Genomic DNA, 13,163 nt, shown 5'->3' with positions numbered 1-13,163 from the left:
TATTAGTTCTTTCCCCAGGGGTGTTACACCGGTGATGTGTCAGCTAAGGTAAACATCCAGAGGACTTGGTTCCTATGCCTACCTTTGCCAGGTGTACTTTCTGTTGACCTAGAATTTGTCCCAACAGGGAGTGCTAGAGTACCTGTCTGCTTTTGATGAAGAAACCACCGAAGGTTGTTCTCTGGGCTCTTCTCGTCCTCTTGGTCTCCCTCTGGTAGAAGAAGAGGAAGCAGATCAACCGGAGCCTGATCCGAAGGGTTGTCCAGAGGCTTGTGATGGCTTGGAGTTAGCAGATGACGATCTTGGAGAGGGTACCATTAGTACTGAGTCCAGCCATCAGGAACCCACCTCAGGCTTCACACCCCTGAGCAGCTCTCCTTGTTACTACTTTTACCAAGGTGAGGGGCCCTGAGGAGGAGGGCTGGGTTGCAACAGACATATTTCAGAGAGAGGACCTAACTGAGCAGGAGGCATCGCCACTAGGTCTCTTTGGCCTTCTGGCTTGGGGCGGGAGAGACAGACCTAGCTATGAGGAGGGACCCATCTTGAGGACTGGCCAAGACCATTGTGTGATAGAGCCACTTGTCTTCAGCGGAGGATGGGCAGTACATGTTCCTGCATCCTGTGAATGTGCGCTGCCTCGTGCGGGAGTATGGCAGCCTGGAGCAGAGTCCCGAGAAGATCTCAGCAGTGGTGGTGGAGATCGCTGGGTACTCCATGTCTGAGGTAAGGTCTTCTTAGAGGTGGAGGGTCGGGGAGCATCAGTAACCTCATGTCTTTGAGCTGGGCCTACTCAACCCAAGTTCACAAATCTTCAAGGCCTTTTAGTTTTCTTTCTTTTCTTTTCTTTTCTTTTCTTTTCTTTTCTTTTCTTTTCTTTTCTTTTCTTTTCTCTTTCTTTTCTCTTCTTTTCTTTTCTCTTTTCTTTTCTTTTCTTTTCTTTTCTTTTCTTTTCTTTTCTTTTCTTTTCTTTTCTTTTCTTTTCTTTTCTTTTCTTTTCTTTTCTTTTCTTTTCTTTTCTTTTCTTTTCTGATTTATTTTCTTTTGTATAGCAGAGGTGGAGATTTATTGAAGAACAAGTATAGACTCCCACGTGGGGAGAAGGAAAGAGTCCCCAAGATTTTTTTTTTTTTTTGAGAGGAAGGGACAGAGAAACATCAATATGATAGTGAAACATGGATGGGCTGCCTCCTGCACTCCCCCTACTTGGGATCAATCCTGTAACCCAGGCATGTGCCCTTACAAGAACCAAACCAGCATTTTGGTGCATGAGACGATGCCCAACCCACTGAGCCACATCCACCAGGGTTTTTTTTGTATTTTTTAAGTCTGTTTTCGTTGGTGATGGTACCCATGGATCTTTAAAAAGTTAAATGGTTGCCGAAACCGGTTTGGCTCAGTGGATAGAGCGTCGGCCTGCGGACTGAGGGGTCCCAGGTTCAATTCCGGTCAAGGGCATGTACCTGGGTTGCAGGCACATCCCCAGTGGGAGATGTGCAGGAGGTGGCTGATCGATGTTTCTCTCCCATCGATGTTTCTAACTCACTCTCTCCCTTCCTCTCTGTAAAAAATCAATAAAATATATAAAAAAATAAATAAAAAGTTAAATGGTGCTACCTTTTTTTTTTTTAAGAGAGGAAGGGAGAGAGACACACACACACACATATCTATTTTTTGTTTCATTTAATTATGTGTTCAGTGGTTGATTCTTATATGTGCCCTGACCAGGGATCGAACCCATATTGATGCTCTAATCAATTGAGCTATGTGGCCAGGTCATTGGTGCTACTTTTCAAAGTTAAATGCTAGCCCTAGCTGGTTTGGCTCAGTGGATAGAGCATCGGCCTGCGGACTGAAGGGTCCCTGGTTCGATTCCAGTCAAGGGCACATGCCTGGGTTGCGGGCTCGATCCTCAGTAGGGGGCATGCAGGAGGCAGCCGGTCGATGATTCTCTCTTATTGATGTTTCTGTCTTTTCCTCTCCCTTCATCTCTAAAATCAATAAAAATTTATTTTAAAAAAATTTAGGCCGGAACCGGTTTGGCTCAGTGGATGGAGCGTCGACCTGCGGACTGGGGGGTCCCAGGTTCGATTCCGGTCAGGGGCATGTACCTTGGTTGCGGGCACATCCCCAGTGGGAGATGTGCAGGAGGCAGCTGATCGATGTTTCTCTCTCGTTGATGTTTCTGGCTCTCTATCTCTCTTCCTTCCACTCTGTAAAAAATCAATAAAATATATTTAAAAAAAAAAATTTAGATGCTAGGTTCTGTTAAGTCAACTAGTGCTCTGCTTCACAGGTTACTTACTGTGGTTTGGGAATATAGCTGTCTCCTACTTTCATTCAAGATGAGTTTGTTTTTTTGTTTCTCCTTATTGCTTAGGAGAAATGTCCAAGAAAATGAAAAGTCCTTTAGGACGTTTGAAAAGCTAGTTTATGCAAATTCAAAATGAATTTTTGGGGTATACATCTATGAGTTAATTGCCTGATAATTTACATACGTGAAATTTGCCCATTGAGAGTTATTTCTGTATTGATCTGAAATTTTTTTATAAGCCTAGAATCTTGGGGTACTATAAACTTTCCATAAAACTTGCAGAAAAAGGAAACAAAAGTTGATGGGCTTCATTTTTACTGTTTTAGGCTGACCTTCATGCCATGGGGCAATCTGCTTTATGTATCTACCTACTTATCATTAATTCTGTCAGTGGCTCCCAGATTTTTGACAAGTTACTCTTTTTATTTTCTTTATTCTCTCCCCCGAGATATGGACCCCAGAAAATAGAAACAGCCGATCAGCTTTAGATAATTAATTGCCAGGCTCCGTTTATTCATTTGCAGCACAAACCAAAAATACCGTTTTTGGTTGCTTAGTCTACCTTACTGTAGCTTAATTGACACTTTCTGTGAGGACTACTCTATGAGCCCCAGTGCTGGCTGTGAGTGTGTGTAGACTGTTGGATGTCTAGGATGGGATTTTCTTTCTACAGAGTAAGGCCTGGTCTTAGTTGAGTGTTGGTCCCTTTTCCACTGTAGGATGTTCGACAGCGTCATAGATATCTCTCTCACTTGCCCCTCACCTGTGAGTTCAGCATCTGTGAACTGGCTCTGCAGCCCCCTGTGGTCTCTAAGGAAACCCTAGAGATATTCTCAGGTAAGAGTGCCCCAACTTTGCTTCCCGTTATAGTGGAGTTCAGGGATTCCTGTTACTAGACACCCAGTGTGGGAGGACTTCAGGAGCCGTGTCAAGAGTCTCAGAAGCTCCTGATACACTCCATCTATTCATCCAATCCAACCGGGCCTTAGGTACTAGTCAACTAGGAGGAGGGAATGGCCAGGTTGTCTTGGGTCTGCCTCCTCATAATCTGACCAACCCACAGATGACATTGAGAAGAGGAAGCGTCAACGCCAGAAGAAGGCTCGGGAGGAGCGCCGTCGAGAGCGTAGGATTGAGATGGAAGAGAACAAGAAACAGGGCAAGTGTAAGTTCAGTAACTCTCATCATTGACTAATACGGCTGTGCATCATGTCCAGAGGCTCAGTGCCCAAGCCCCAGAGCCAGACTGCTTGGGTTCTTATCCCAGCTCTGCCACTTGTTCTCTTCAGTTCTTAAGTGTGAAGTGTGAGAGTACCTCCTTCGTAGGCTTATTTGAGAATTAAATGAGTTAATTTGGATCAAAGTGCATAGCATATAGTAAGGAGTAAGATTAAATTCATCCTTGGTATAGTGGGTGAGAAAACCTGGTGGGGGAGAGAATTAGAGATCTGCTGAATGCTGGGATTAATTGTCCCATGTGTTCTCTGGGTGGATCATTGACCTCACCTTTGACTCTCTAAGGAGTGTTATAAATGTAGGTTTTGAAACATCTATCAAGCATGTCAAACTTGTGGCCAGCGGGCTATGAGTTTGACATGCTTAGATCCTGCTCCCCTGGGGGAGTCCTCAACTGTTGAAAAAGATTTGAGGAAATATGCCCAGCTAGTGTGGCTCAGTAGTTGAGTGTTGACCTATGAATCAGGAGGTCATGGTTCTATTTCGGTCAGGGCACAAGCCAGGTTGTGGGCTCGATCCCCAGTAGGGGCATGCAGGAGGCAGCCAATCAACAATTCTCATCATTGATGTTTCTGTCTCTCCTCCTTCCTTCCTCTCTGAAATAAAAAAATATATTTAAAAATTCTTTTGAGGAAATCTGTAAATGGGCCTACCATTCTCATCTTTTCCTTTGCAGACCCAGAAGTCCACATTCCCCTGGAGAATCTACAGCAGTTTCCTGCCTTCAATTCCTATACTTGCTCCTCTGATTCTGCTTTGGGTCCCACCAGCACTGAGGGCCATGGGGCTTTCTCCATTTCTCCTCTTAGCAGAAGTCCAGGTTCCCAAGCAGGTAAATAAAGTTGGGATGTAAAGAATGAAGGTACAAGTGTTTCCTTGTAGCATTGTTTATAATAAACTAGTGGCCTGGTGCATGAATTCGTGTACATTGAAAGGAAAGTAATTAGAAGAAATATTTTAATATTGCTATTTGCCCTTTCTCTGTAATAGAAGTGTCAACCAAATTCACCATTGACAGTCAGGTCGAAACACACGTGTACCATTGGCGCCAGCGAGAGCTTTATATATATGGCACATGTGCGAGTCAACTTAGCCTTTTATAGATGTAGAATAAACTTGCTTAATTAGACCTGCTTTCTGATGTAGCTAAACTTTTTCCAGCCCAGTGAAGCACCTCAACTTCTTGCAGGTAATTGTCAGCAACACAGCAGTATCAGCACGAAGCAGATTATTATTGTAGATCATGCAGGGAGAACAAAGGGACAATATTTAACTGCAGCAGTGTTTGACTATATTCTGCGCAGTGAGAAAACCTGAAGTCATTTCAAGGTCCATCATTTCTTTCTTCTTTTCAGACGGGTCAAGTTTCTAAGCTTTCTAAATCTGTTTTCCGGCTAATGAAAAGAAAATAGAATTCCACTGAGTCTCCTATCTACCTTCTCCAGGACTTCTGTGAGGATCAAATGAGATGAGACACAGGGAAAATGCTTCACAGATTTTTGGTTAAAGTGTGAAATGTTTACACCTGGTTATAGAGCAAGTCCTATTTCTGGGCTGAAGAAACTCCAAGGAGGCTAGTTGCTAGGGAGAGGAAGCCGGGTGTTGCTATGTGACGTCATTACCCGGCGCCCACAGCAATCATTTTCGGGCTGGGCTGGGCTGGGCTGTAGGCCGCATTTTGTGCCATGGGGTCTCGGTGTTGGCTGCGATTTGATGGGCTGTCACTCTGGGGTGGTGGTAGGACCTATGTCCCACTTGGGGGAAGCCAAGTGTCGCATTGTTGGCACCAGGTCCATGGTACCGCTTCTCTGTAAATGGCCAGTGTGGGTCATGGCAGCCCGCGTCTGCCCCCTGGTGGTCAGTGCGCACCATAGCAACTGGTCAGACATTCAGACACATTTAGCATCTTAGCCTTTTATATATATAGATAGCAGGTGTGTTTGTGGGGTGAAATAGTTTACAAAGTGTACTGTTAAGTAAATGGCTAAATTATAGTATTTATACTTTGAAACACTGTACTTTACACCTAAGGAAGAAAGAAAGGGCTCTCTTCATGAAGTAATGGGTAGACCTGTAGGATAAAAGAAACTTTTAGAACAAACAGAACATGATACCATTTGTGGGTTTAAAGAAAAACACGCAAAACATGTTATGGGTTTGTATGTCTAAGTGTATAGAAAAATAGTGGGGTGATTATATTCCAAACAGGTAATCGTGTTCCATTCTAGGGAGTGAGACCAGGATTGAGAGATTGCCTTTAGCCTTTAAAAAATATTTTTTTTCCTCCTGTAGAATGTATTACCGTGTTATGAAATTAAACACGTAAGAAAGAGTTGCTATCATTTCAGAGAGCTATCATTTCTGATCTTCATCCACCTGGCAGATATTGTGATACTTAAATTTTATTTCTCTATCAGGTATTTTAAACAAAATGTCCAAGATCATAATATTTAAAACTCTTGGTTACCCTTTGATGATATGGCTGTCATTGATTAGGAGTCTAAGGTTAAGGCAGGGCCTTAGTTAGTGGCTGGGACTGGGATTAGAACCTGGGCTGATCTTGAGGGCTACATGACCATGATGCTCTGAAGAGCATATTTAAGAAGAGAGCTGTTATACAAAGGAATACAGCACACTATCAACCACGTTATATGTGATATAAAGATTGTGTTTTCACATACTAGTTTTTCTGAAGGTGTTTGAGCAAGAGCAGTTGGATGGTCCTAGAAATAGAACAGCTCTGGCTGGCGGGGGAAGGGCCTGCTAGTGGGAGAGTGAATAGGCTTCTTCCCCGGGTAGTGATCAGGGCAGCGGGTAGACCTGATCTGTGGGAAACGTTCAACCTAAGGTCAAAGGATGGGGAAGACTGTTCCCGGGGGAGTACAGGAAAAAGCTGGCATCTTCATTCGGGATTTGTTGATGTGTGTGTTCGGATTCTAACTGAATATTCCCAAGTCTTAGACATCTGCTGACTGGAACATAAAAGCTGACCAGATTCCATTTTATAGCTTTTCCTTGGAGTGTTTTCATCTACATAAAACCAAGTCATGACAGACCAAACCTAGCCCTGAGAGTCAGCTGATGTAGAAAGGTCTTTTTTTTTTTTTTTTAAATATATATATATATATTATTGATTTTTTACAGAGAGGAAGGTAGAGGGATAGAGAGTTAGAAACATCGATGAGAGAGAAACATCGATCAGCTGCCTCCTGCACATCTCCCACTGGGGATATGCCCGCAACCCAGGTACATGCCCTTGACTGGAATCGAACCCGGGACCCTTCAGTCCGCAGGCCGACGCTCTATCCACTGAGCCAAACCGGTTTCGGTGTGGAAAGGTCTTTTACTGTGGGAGTAGATTCTGCCAGACCTTCTAGTGTTATTGTAAACGCAAAACATTTCTCTACTGACCACTGGTATGGATAGTAGGCCTTGTTCTTGGCTTTTTGAGAATATGGCAGAGTTGAAATTGGGTCAAAGTTTGCTTTTTGAGTTGAGATTGGTAATTATCCATACCTGATTCAGGGTTCATCTCTTCACTCTTGTTAAGAAACTAGTTCTTTGGAACTTGACTCATATAATCAGGTGTCTGGTTCCCTTTCAGATTTTCTGCTGACCCCTGTGTCACCCACTGCGAGCCAGGGCAGTCCTTCACTCTGCATCGGGAGCCTGGAGGAAGATTCTCCCTTCCCTTCGTTTGCCCAGGTAAGTCCTGTGCTTGGGAAGCAGCCAAGGATATTTAACACAAACTCCACTGCTTGTTCTTTCTGGAAACCACTCTGTTAGCTGGGGGGGGGGGGGGGGCGGGAGGGGGCTCATAGGCTAATGTTGCACTGATTCTGATAATCACAGAAGGCTTTCTTAAGAGGGAAGTTCATAGATTTAGTCTCAGATATTATCGTAGATGTACCAAGGAGAGAGGCTAAGAGTAGTTGAGGGAGAATCAGTGTTTTCATTATTCAGCAAATCATTAGATTTCTTTTTTCCCCCCCTTTCCCACTTTGGCAGATGCTGAGAGTTGGAAAAGCAAAAGCAGATGTGTGGCCCAAAACTATTCCAAAGAAAGGTGAGGATGGCCCTCCTGGTGAAGGGCGGTTTTTCCCTTTTCAGAAGATATAAGTCTCTAGAGTTCCTAGAATTGTAACACTGGTTGTTTTTTAGATGAAAATAGCTTAGTCCCTCCTGCCACCGTGGACAGTGATGGGGAGAGTGATAACTCGGACCGTGTTCCTGTGCCCAGTTTCCAGAATTCCTTCAGCCAAGCTATCGAAGCAGCCTTCATGAAACTGGACACGCCCGCTACTTCAGATGCCCTCTCTGGTAAAGGCCGGGGAGTGCTCAGCACAGGGTGTCCTTCCCGCCCGGGGCCTGTGGCAGATGGCACTCATCAGCCGGGCCTTTCCCTGAGCCCTTAGGCTCACCTTCTCGTGGCAGCTAACATTCCATTTGGTGTCACATAGCACCTCTTGCCACCTCAGATTCATTCTTGAGGCCTGGATATGACGTTATGAGGAACTATTATTTCCGCTTCTAAGACACAGCAGTGGAGAGTAGATTTTGGAATCCTGAGTTGGTAAAGGGTGGCTCATAGATGCTCGAAGCCCACCCCCTGACATTCATGATTAGAGAATGACATTTATGGTGCGCTTCCTGTGTGTGCCTGGCATTGTGCCAATTTTACTCTCCCATTAGCCACATTAAATAGGTATAACTCTGTTACAGTTGAAACAGTTCAAGGGAGATAGACTTGTCCAAAAACAAAGAGTATGCAAGGACTGGTGTGTGAATACAGGCATTCTGATTCCAGAACCTGTACGCTTAGCTGCCATTGTCACTCTCAGTAATGAAAACTGGCCAGGGGACAAGGGGTGGCATTCTAAGCTAAGTTCTCTTTCTGTTTCCATTTAGAAGAGAAAGGAGGAAAGAAAAGAAAAAAACAGAAACAGAAGCTCCTGTTCAGCACCTCAGTCGTCCACACCAAGTGACACTACCGGCCCAGGCTACTTCTCCAGCTGGTTTTCTTTTTTCCGTGCTTTTGTTTTGCTGCTGTAATTTTTAAGTATCTGAGTTTGAACAGATTAGTTCTGGGGGGAGGGGGTTTCCACAATATGAGGGGGAACCAAGATTTTAAATACAGTGTATTTTCCAGCTTCCCGTCTTTACACCAAAATAAAGTATTGACACTCATAAGAGATCTCTTCCTGCCAAGGTTTTTAGTTTGTTATAGGTTAGTCTTTTTGACCATGTGTAATTAGTTTTTCTCAACCTTAAATAAACAAGTCCCTTCAACATCCCTTGGAAAAGCAGCCCAGAACAGAGCGTTAAATAGCACTATTGTGCTCTGACGTCATGTGCCAGGGCATCCTGGTTTCAGCACCTTTCAGTGAGTCTTTTAAAAGTAGTTGAATCTTTTCTGTCTGTCCAGTCCTCTTAAGAAACAGAGGGATGGCATAAAATGGATTTAGGATACTCGGCTCGAATTGCAGTTTTTCATCTGACATGGCCAGGCTCAGGGGCTAGACCTAGGCTGCACTTGCATGTATGATGGAGGGTTTGGCCTCTTCCACATGGCTTCTGTTTGGCAAGGAAAGACATAACTCACTAAAGGTAGCCTTAGGACCTTCCAACCTTTAAATCCAAGTTGTTTAAAGTGACAGTAGCCCGAGTTGTAGGAGCAGGCGTCCAGCACACCTGGAGGTAGAGCAGGACAGGTTTGAAAGCGGCAGGGCTGCCCACTGCCTGTGGTCTAGAGTAGTCTTATGCCTTGGTTTGAGCTAAATTTGAGTGATGTGAATTCTTTTGCTGCTTAATAAAGTAACCTCTAGGTCTAACAGAATGTGAAGGCAAACAGTTGCAATAAATTACCTGCACAAGCAATGTGAGCTTTCTGTTTTATTTTTTTAATTCATTGAGTTTTTAGAGAGAGGGAAAAAATAGAGAAACATCGATTTTTGTTCCCCTTATCTATGCATTCATTGGTTGATTTCTGTATGTTTCCTTGACTGGAGATCGAGCCTGCCACCTTGGCGTATCGGGACGATGCTCTAACCAACTGAGCTGCCTGGACAGGGCAGCTTTTTTTTTTTTTTTTTTTTTTAAGTTCAAGTCAGGTCAGCTGGACATACTTATTATAAATAGGTTAAAGTATCAGCTACTATGAGTGTGAGCTGGGCTTAGCCTGTCATTCTTAACCGGAAGCCGCTCAGAAATCCAGGGTCAGGAACTCTGGGGGATGAGGGCGTTCCAGCCTGAGATGAAAGGGCAGGTTGAGGCAGAAGTCACAAATCTACCAGATGTGTCCGGGACTCTGCGTGACATCCATTCTAGGATGGAGAAAGCAGATCCTAGAAATGTAGATCCAGCTGCCTCCCAGAATGCCCTGTTCCAATAAGTGGGCCCCAAGGCTTGGGCACAGTGCAGCCCGCAGAGGTTCACTCCATTGCTTCAGCAGCCTCCTCACCATCTGAAAGCTCCTCCTCACCCGGTTCCTCCTCCAGCAAACAGCTTCTTGTGACGGACTTCTGGATAGCTTCCCGCTCTCCTGAAGAAAGGCAGGCAGCATGGGTGAAAGATGTTCTTGACAGCCGGGGGCCAGTCTGCTCAGTACGCACTGGGTTAGTGTGGCTTACCTTCATCAGTGCAGTTCTGCAACAAGATCAAGAGCTGTCTCCTGTTGTACTGAATCAGGAACTTCTGACATGTTCTAATTGTACCTGGCACAGGAGAGAGCTTTGTGGTGACAGGTGTCTGCCTCAGAGACTTGCAGAGCTAGGGGAAAGCATCTTGCTCTTGGCAGGATAGGAAGACCCACCCACCAGACATGACTGAACTCTGAGCCTGACACCCACCGAAAATCAGCCACACCCCATGCAGCCTACCTCCCACGTGCAAGGTGTTGAGAAAACACGGGTAGCGGTGTCCTTTGTTCTCCAAGTGTGTGATGAAGGGAAGGGCTGACCACACAAGCTGATAGAATTCCTTTCGGCATCGAAGTAGCACTATTCCAGTATAGGCATTGAGGTATCGCACTACAGCAGGGAAAGAATTTTTGGGAAACTGGATTCTAAGCAGCAGGTCAAAGGTCTTAGGGTAACTAAGCCTACTAAGTGCCAACAACTGTCCAAAGCAGTGGCTCTTGGGACACATCACTGAGTAAGAATAGATTCCTGAAGGAAAAGATTGTCATTTATGGAAGGGGGAGGGGGAGACAATAGCCAGTGCCTTGCACACCACTCAGAACTGATGAATTTAGAAATCTGAATGTTCTTCTAATTCACTGACTGGCTAATAAGTTGGGGGTGGGGAGGTGGAGATTCAAACCCTTGGCTGAAGAAAGGCTCTGCAGCTAGGCTCTGTAGCCGGCTGAGTTTCACCTGATGTACCATTGTGCCTATCTTCTATCTATACATATATAAAACTCTAATATGCAAATAGATCGAACGGCAGAACAACCAAATAACCGGTCAGTATGCATGGGATGTGCGCTGATCACCAGGGGGTGCACGCGGAACATGGTGGGTGTCGGCTGTGGTGGGATGGTGGAGGAGGTGAGTGGGGGTGCCAGACCAAGGTGGGGTGCTGGTTGCTGTCATTGGGGCGAGCCTCTGGTGATACTGAAAATTCTTTGCTCCTGTGCACTGTGGTCCTGCCTGGTGTTTGCACCTGCTGCCAGCACTGGCAGCCGCCGCTCACACCCACTGCTGGTACTGGAGCTGCCGCTCGTACCCGCTGCTGGCGCCTGGTGCCAGTCTCAATCGCATGGCGCCATCAGTGGGTGCGTGCGCGGCTGCGGGCCCCGATCACCTCTGAGGGCTTTTCCACCTCCCCCTGCTCTTGAGGGGTGATTGGAGCAGCAGCCACTGCTTGCATCTGCTGCTGCTGCTGGCCCAGACTTCGGGTGCGAGTGGGGCTGGAGCTGTCAGTGCGTGGGAGCGCAGCTGCTGGCAGAGGGGGTACGGGGGCAGTGGAGGATGGGCCGAGACCCGCCCCTGTGCCCACCACAGCCTCGCGGCCCACAGTTCCTTTCAAGGTGCACGAACTCGTGCACTGGGCCCCTAGTGTGCATATAATTCCCCAGGATCCCATTTTTAAGCATATAGTAAAACGGAACGAATATAGATTTGTGTGGTTCCTGGGAGGCACCACTTCTTCCTCATTTCCATACACACAGTTGTGTGTTGTGTGCTTTACAGGCCCTAATAAGGGCTTTTCAGGGTCAATTCTGACTTTTTCCCATGTGATATTAATGTAACCAGCCACCTAACTTCATAGGAACTATACACACCTCCCCTCGTTTAATTCTAGTCATCCTATTAAATTCAGTAGCAATCACCAATATACACATGTCAAATAGGTACAGGGGATTCTTGCCCAAAGTTCCACTGCCTTCTGTCTTAGCTCTCCGCCTAACTTTGGACTGTCCACACCTGGAGCTCCGAGTCCCAGACGCCTGAAAAGGACCACTTCGTGGCCCAGCCGCCTGGCTCAGTGGTTGAGCCTGGACCTGTGAACCGGGAGGTCACGTCAGTCCCCAGTAGGGGGCGTGCAGGACGCAGCCGGTTCTCATCACCGATGTTTCTCCCTTTCCCTCTCTGAATGAATAACAAATATATTAAAAACAAAAAACACTTCGTGGGCGGTGCACCAGGCTTGGCAGCTCCGTGGGCCGCTTGTGCCCGTTCTCCCTCCTCCGGCCCCCAAGCCCTCTGGGTTCCCAGCATCTTCGTACCCGCGAAGCCGATGGAGCAGGCGGCCGCGCCGAAAGTCCCGTGCAGGCGGGCGACCGTGTCCCGTACAAGGCCGCCCAGCACTCGGTCATCCAGGCTCAGGCGGCAGCGGGGGTCGTCAGACACCACTTCGCAGAGCAGGTACCTGGGGGGCGGACGAGAGGGAGGTGAGCAGAGGCCAGGGCTGCGGGCACCGGGCACGGAAGGGCACGAGGGGCGAGCCACGCGCTGCTTACCTGTGTTTGAACCGCACCATGGCGACTTCCGCTCCGGCGTCCTGACGCGCAAAGCTGGTGTCTGCTGGTGACCAATGGGAATTCACCTCCGCAGTCTTCAACCACTCAGAGAGGGATGTAGGCTAGAAAGGCGGAGCTGTACTGCTGAGAGGCCGAGCCCAGTGTCAGTCTCCTTCAAGCCCCGCCTCCGTTTGCGTTTGCGGAGTTTCGCCCGGATTTGGGCGCTGGGCTCGGCGTTTGGGCGGTTGGTGGCTGTGATGGGTAGTTATGGTCCGCGCCGGGGTGTGCAATCCTGCAGAGCATGCAGCTGCTGCCCGTGGGCCCTCAGGGCGCTTACTTTCTATTCCACTACAACACAGTCGCGCATGCACTTACATATTCCCTCTTGAAAGCTGGACGGTGGCGCTCTCAACCTACGGGCCAGGACTGACACAGGAGATCCGGCCCTTACTTGCAGGTTAGGGCTCGGCTTGCTTTTTCCTTACCGCCAACTATGTTTGGGCTTTTCAACAGTCTCACGGAGATGAGTCTCGTTTTTTGTTTGCAAAACCAATCAGTGGTCGTTATATTTTCCTTAAAAATTTTTTTTTTATTGTTTTCAGAGAGGAAGGGAGAGGGAGAGAGAGATACATCAATGATGAGAGAGAATCA

The 13,163-nt window shown here is 46.8% G+C and overlaps 2 protein-coding genes across 5 annotated transcripts in view; one reads left to right on the top strand and one right to left on the bottom strand.

Annotated features, from left to right (window-relative positions):
• Positions 1-8,744, top strand: part of RNF10 (ring finger protein 10) — a 35,246-nt gene extending 26,502 nt beyond the window's left edge. For 2 of the 4 annotated variants that reach the window (XM_059676186.1, XM_059676185.1), the window contains 9 exons: positions 128-398; positions 593-726; positions 3,034-3,151; positions 3,378-3,479; positions 4,227-4,382; positions 7,155-7,255; positions 7,559-7,616; positions 7,712-7,870; positions 8,459-8,744. In XM_059676186.1, coding sequence (XP_059532169.1) covers positions 128-398; positions 593-726; positions 3,034-3,151; positions 3,378-3,479; positions 4,227-4,382; positions 7,155-7,255; positions 7,559-7,616; positions 7,712-7,870; positions 8,459-8,535 — 1,176 coding nt within the window. In that variant the 3' untranslated portion in view covers positions 8,536-8,744. Of the gene's footprint in view, positions 1-127; positions 399-592; positions 727-3,033; positions 3,152-3,377; positions 3,480-4,226; positions 4,383-4,905; positions 5,003-7,154; positions 7,256-7,558; positions 7,617-7,711; positions 7,871-8,458 lie in introns of those variants that run through there. The other 2 variants (XM_059676187.1, XM_059676188.1) reach the window with 2 other exon arrangements.
• A 685-nt stretch (positions 8,745-9,429) lies between these two features.
• Positions 9,430-12,652, bottom strand: POP5 (POP5 homolog, ribonuclease P/MRP subunit). Its single transcript, XM_059676209.1, has 5 exons — positions 12,513-12,652; positions 12,279-12,421; positions 10,429-10,578; positions 10,180-10,263; positions 9,430-10,091 (listed from the first exon to the last, which is right to left on the bottom strand). Exons 1-5 carry the CDS (start codon positions 12,530-12,532, stop codon positions 9,982-9,984), a joined length of 507 nt encoding a protein of 168 aa, XP_059532192.1. The 5' UTR covers positions 12,533-12,652; the 3' UTR covers positions 9,430-9,981.
• Between the last annotated feature and the right edge of the window lie 511 nt (positions 12,653-13,163).

This window comes from Myotis daubentonii, chromosome 19 (assembly GCF_963259705.1).
Source record: "Myotis daubentonii chromosome 19, mMyoDau2.1, whole genome shotgun sequence".
Classification (NCBI taxonomy): Eukaryota; Metazoa; Chordata; class Mammalia; order Chiroptera; family Vespertilionidae; genus Myotis; species Myotis daubentonii.
Note: the sequence above shows the minus strand (reverse complement) of the source record. Positions and strands in the feature narration are given on the sequence as shown.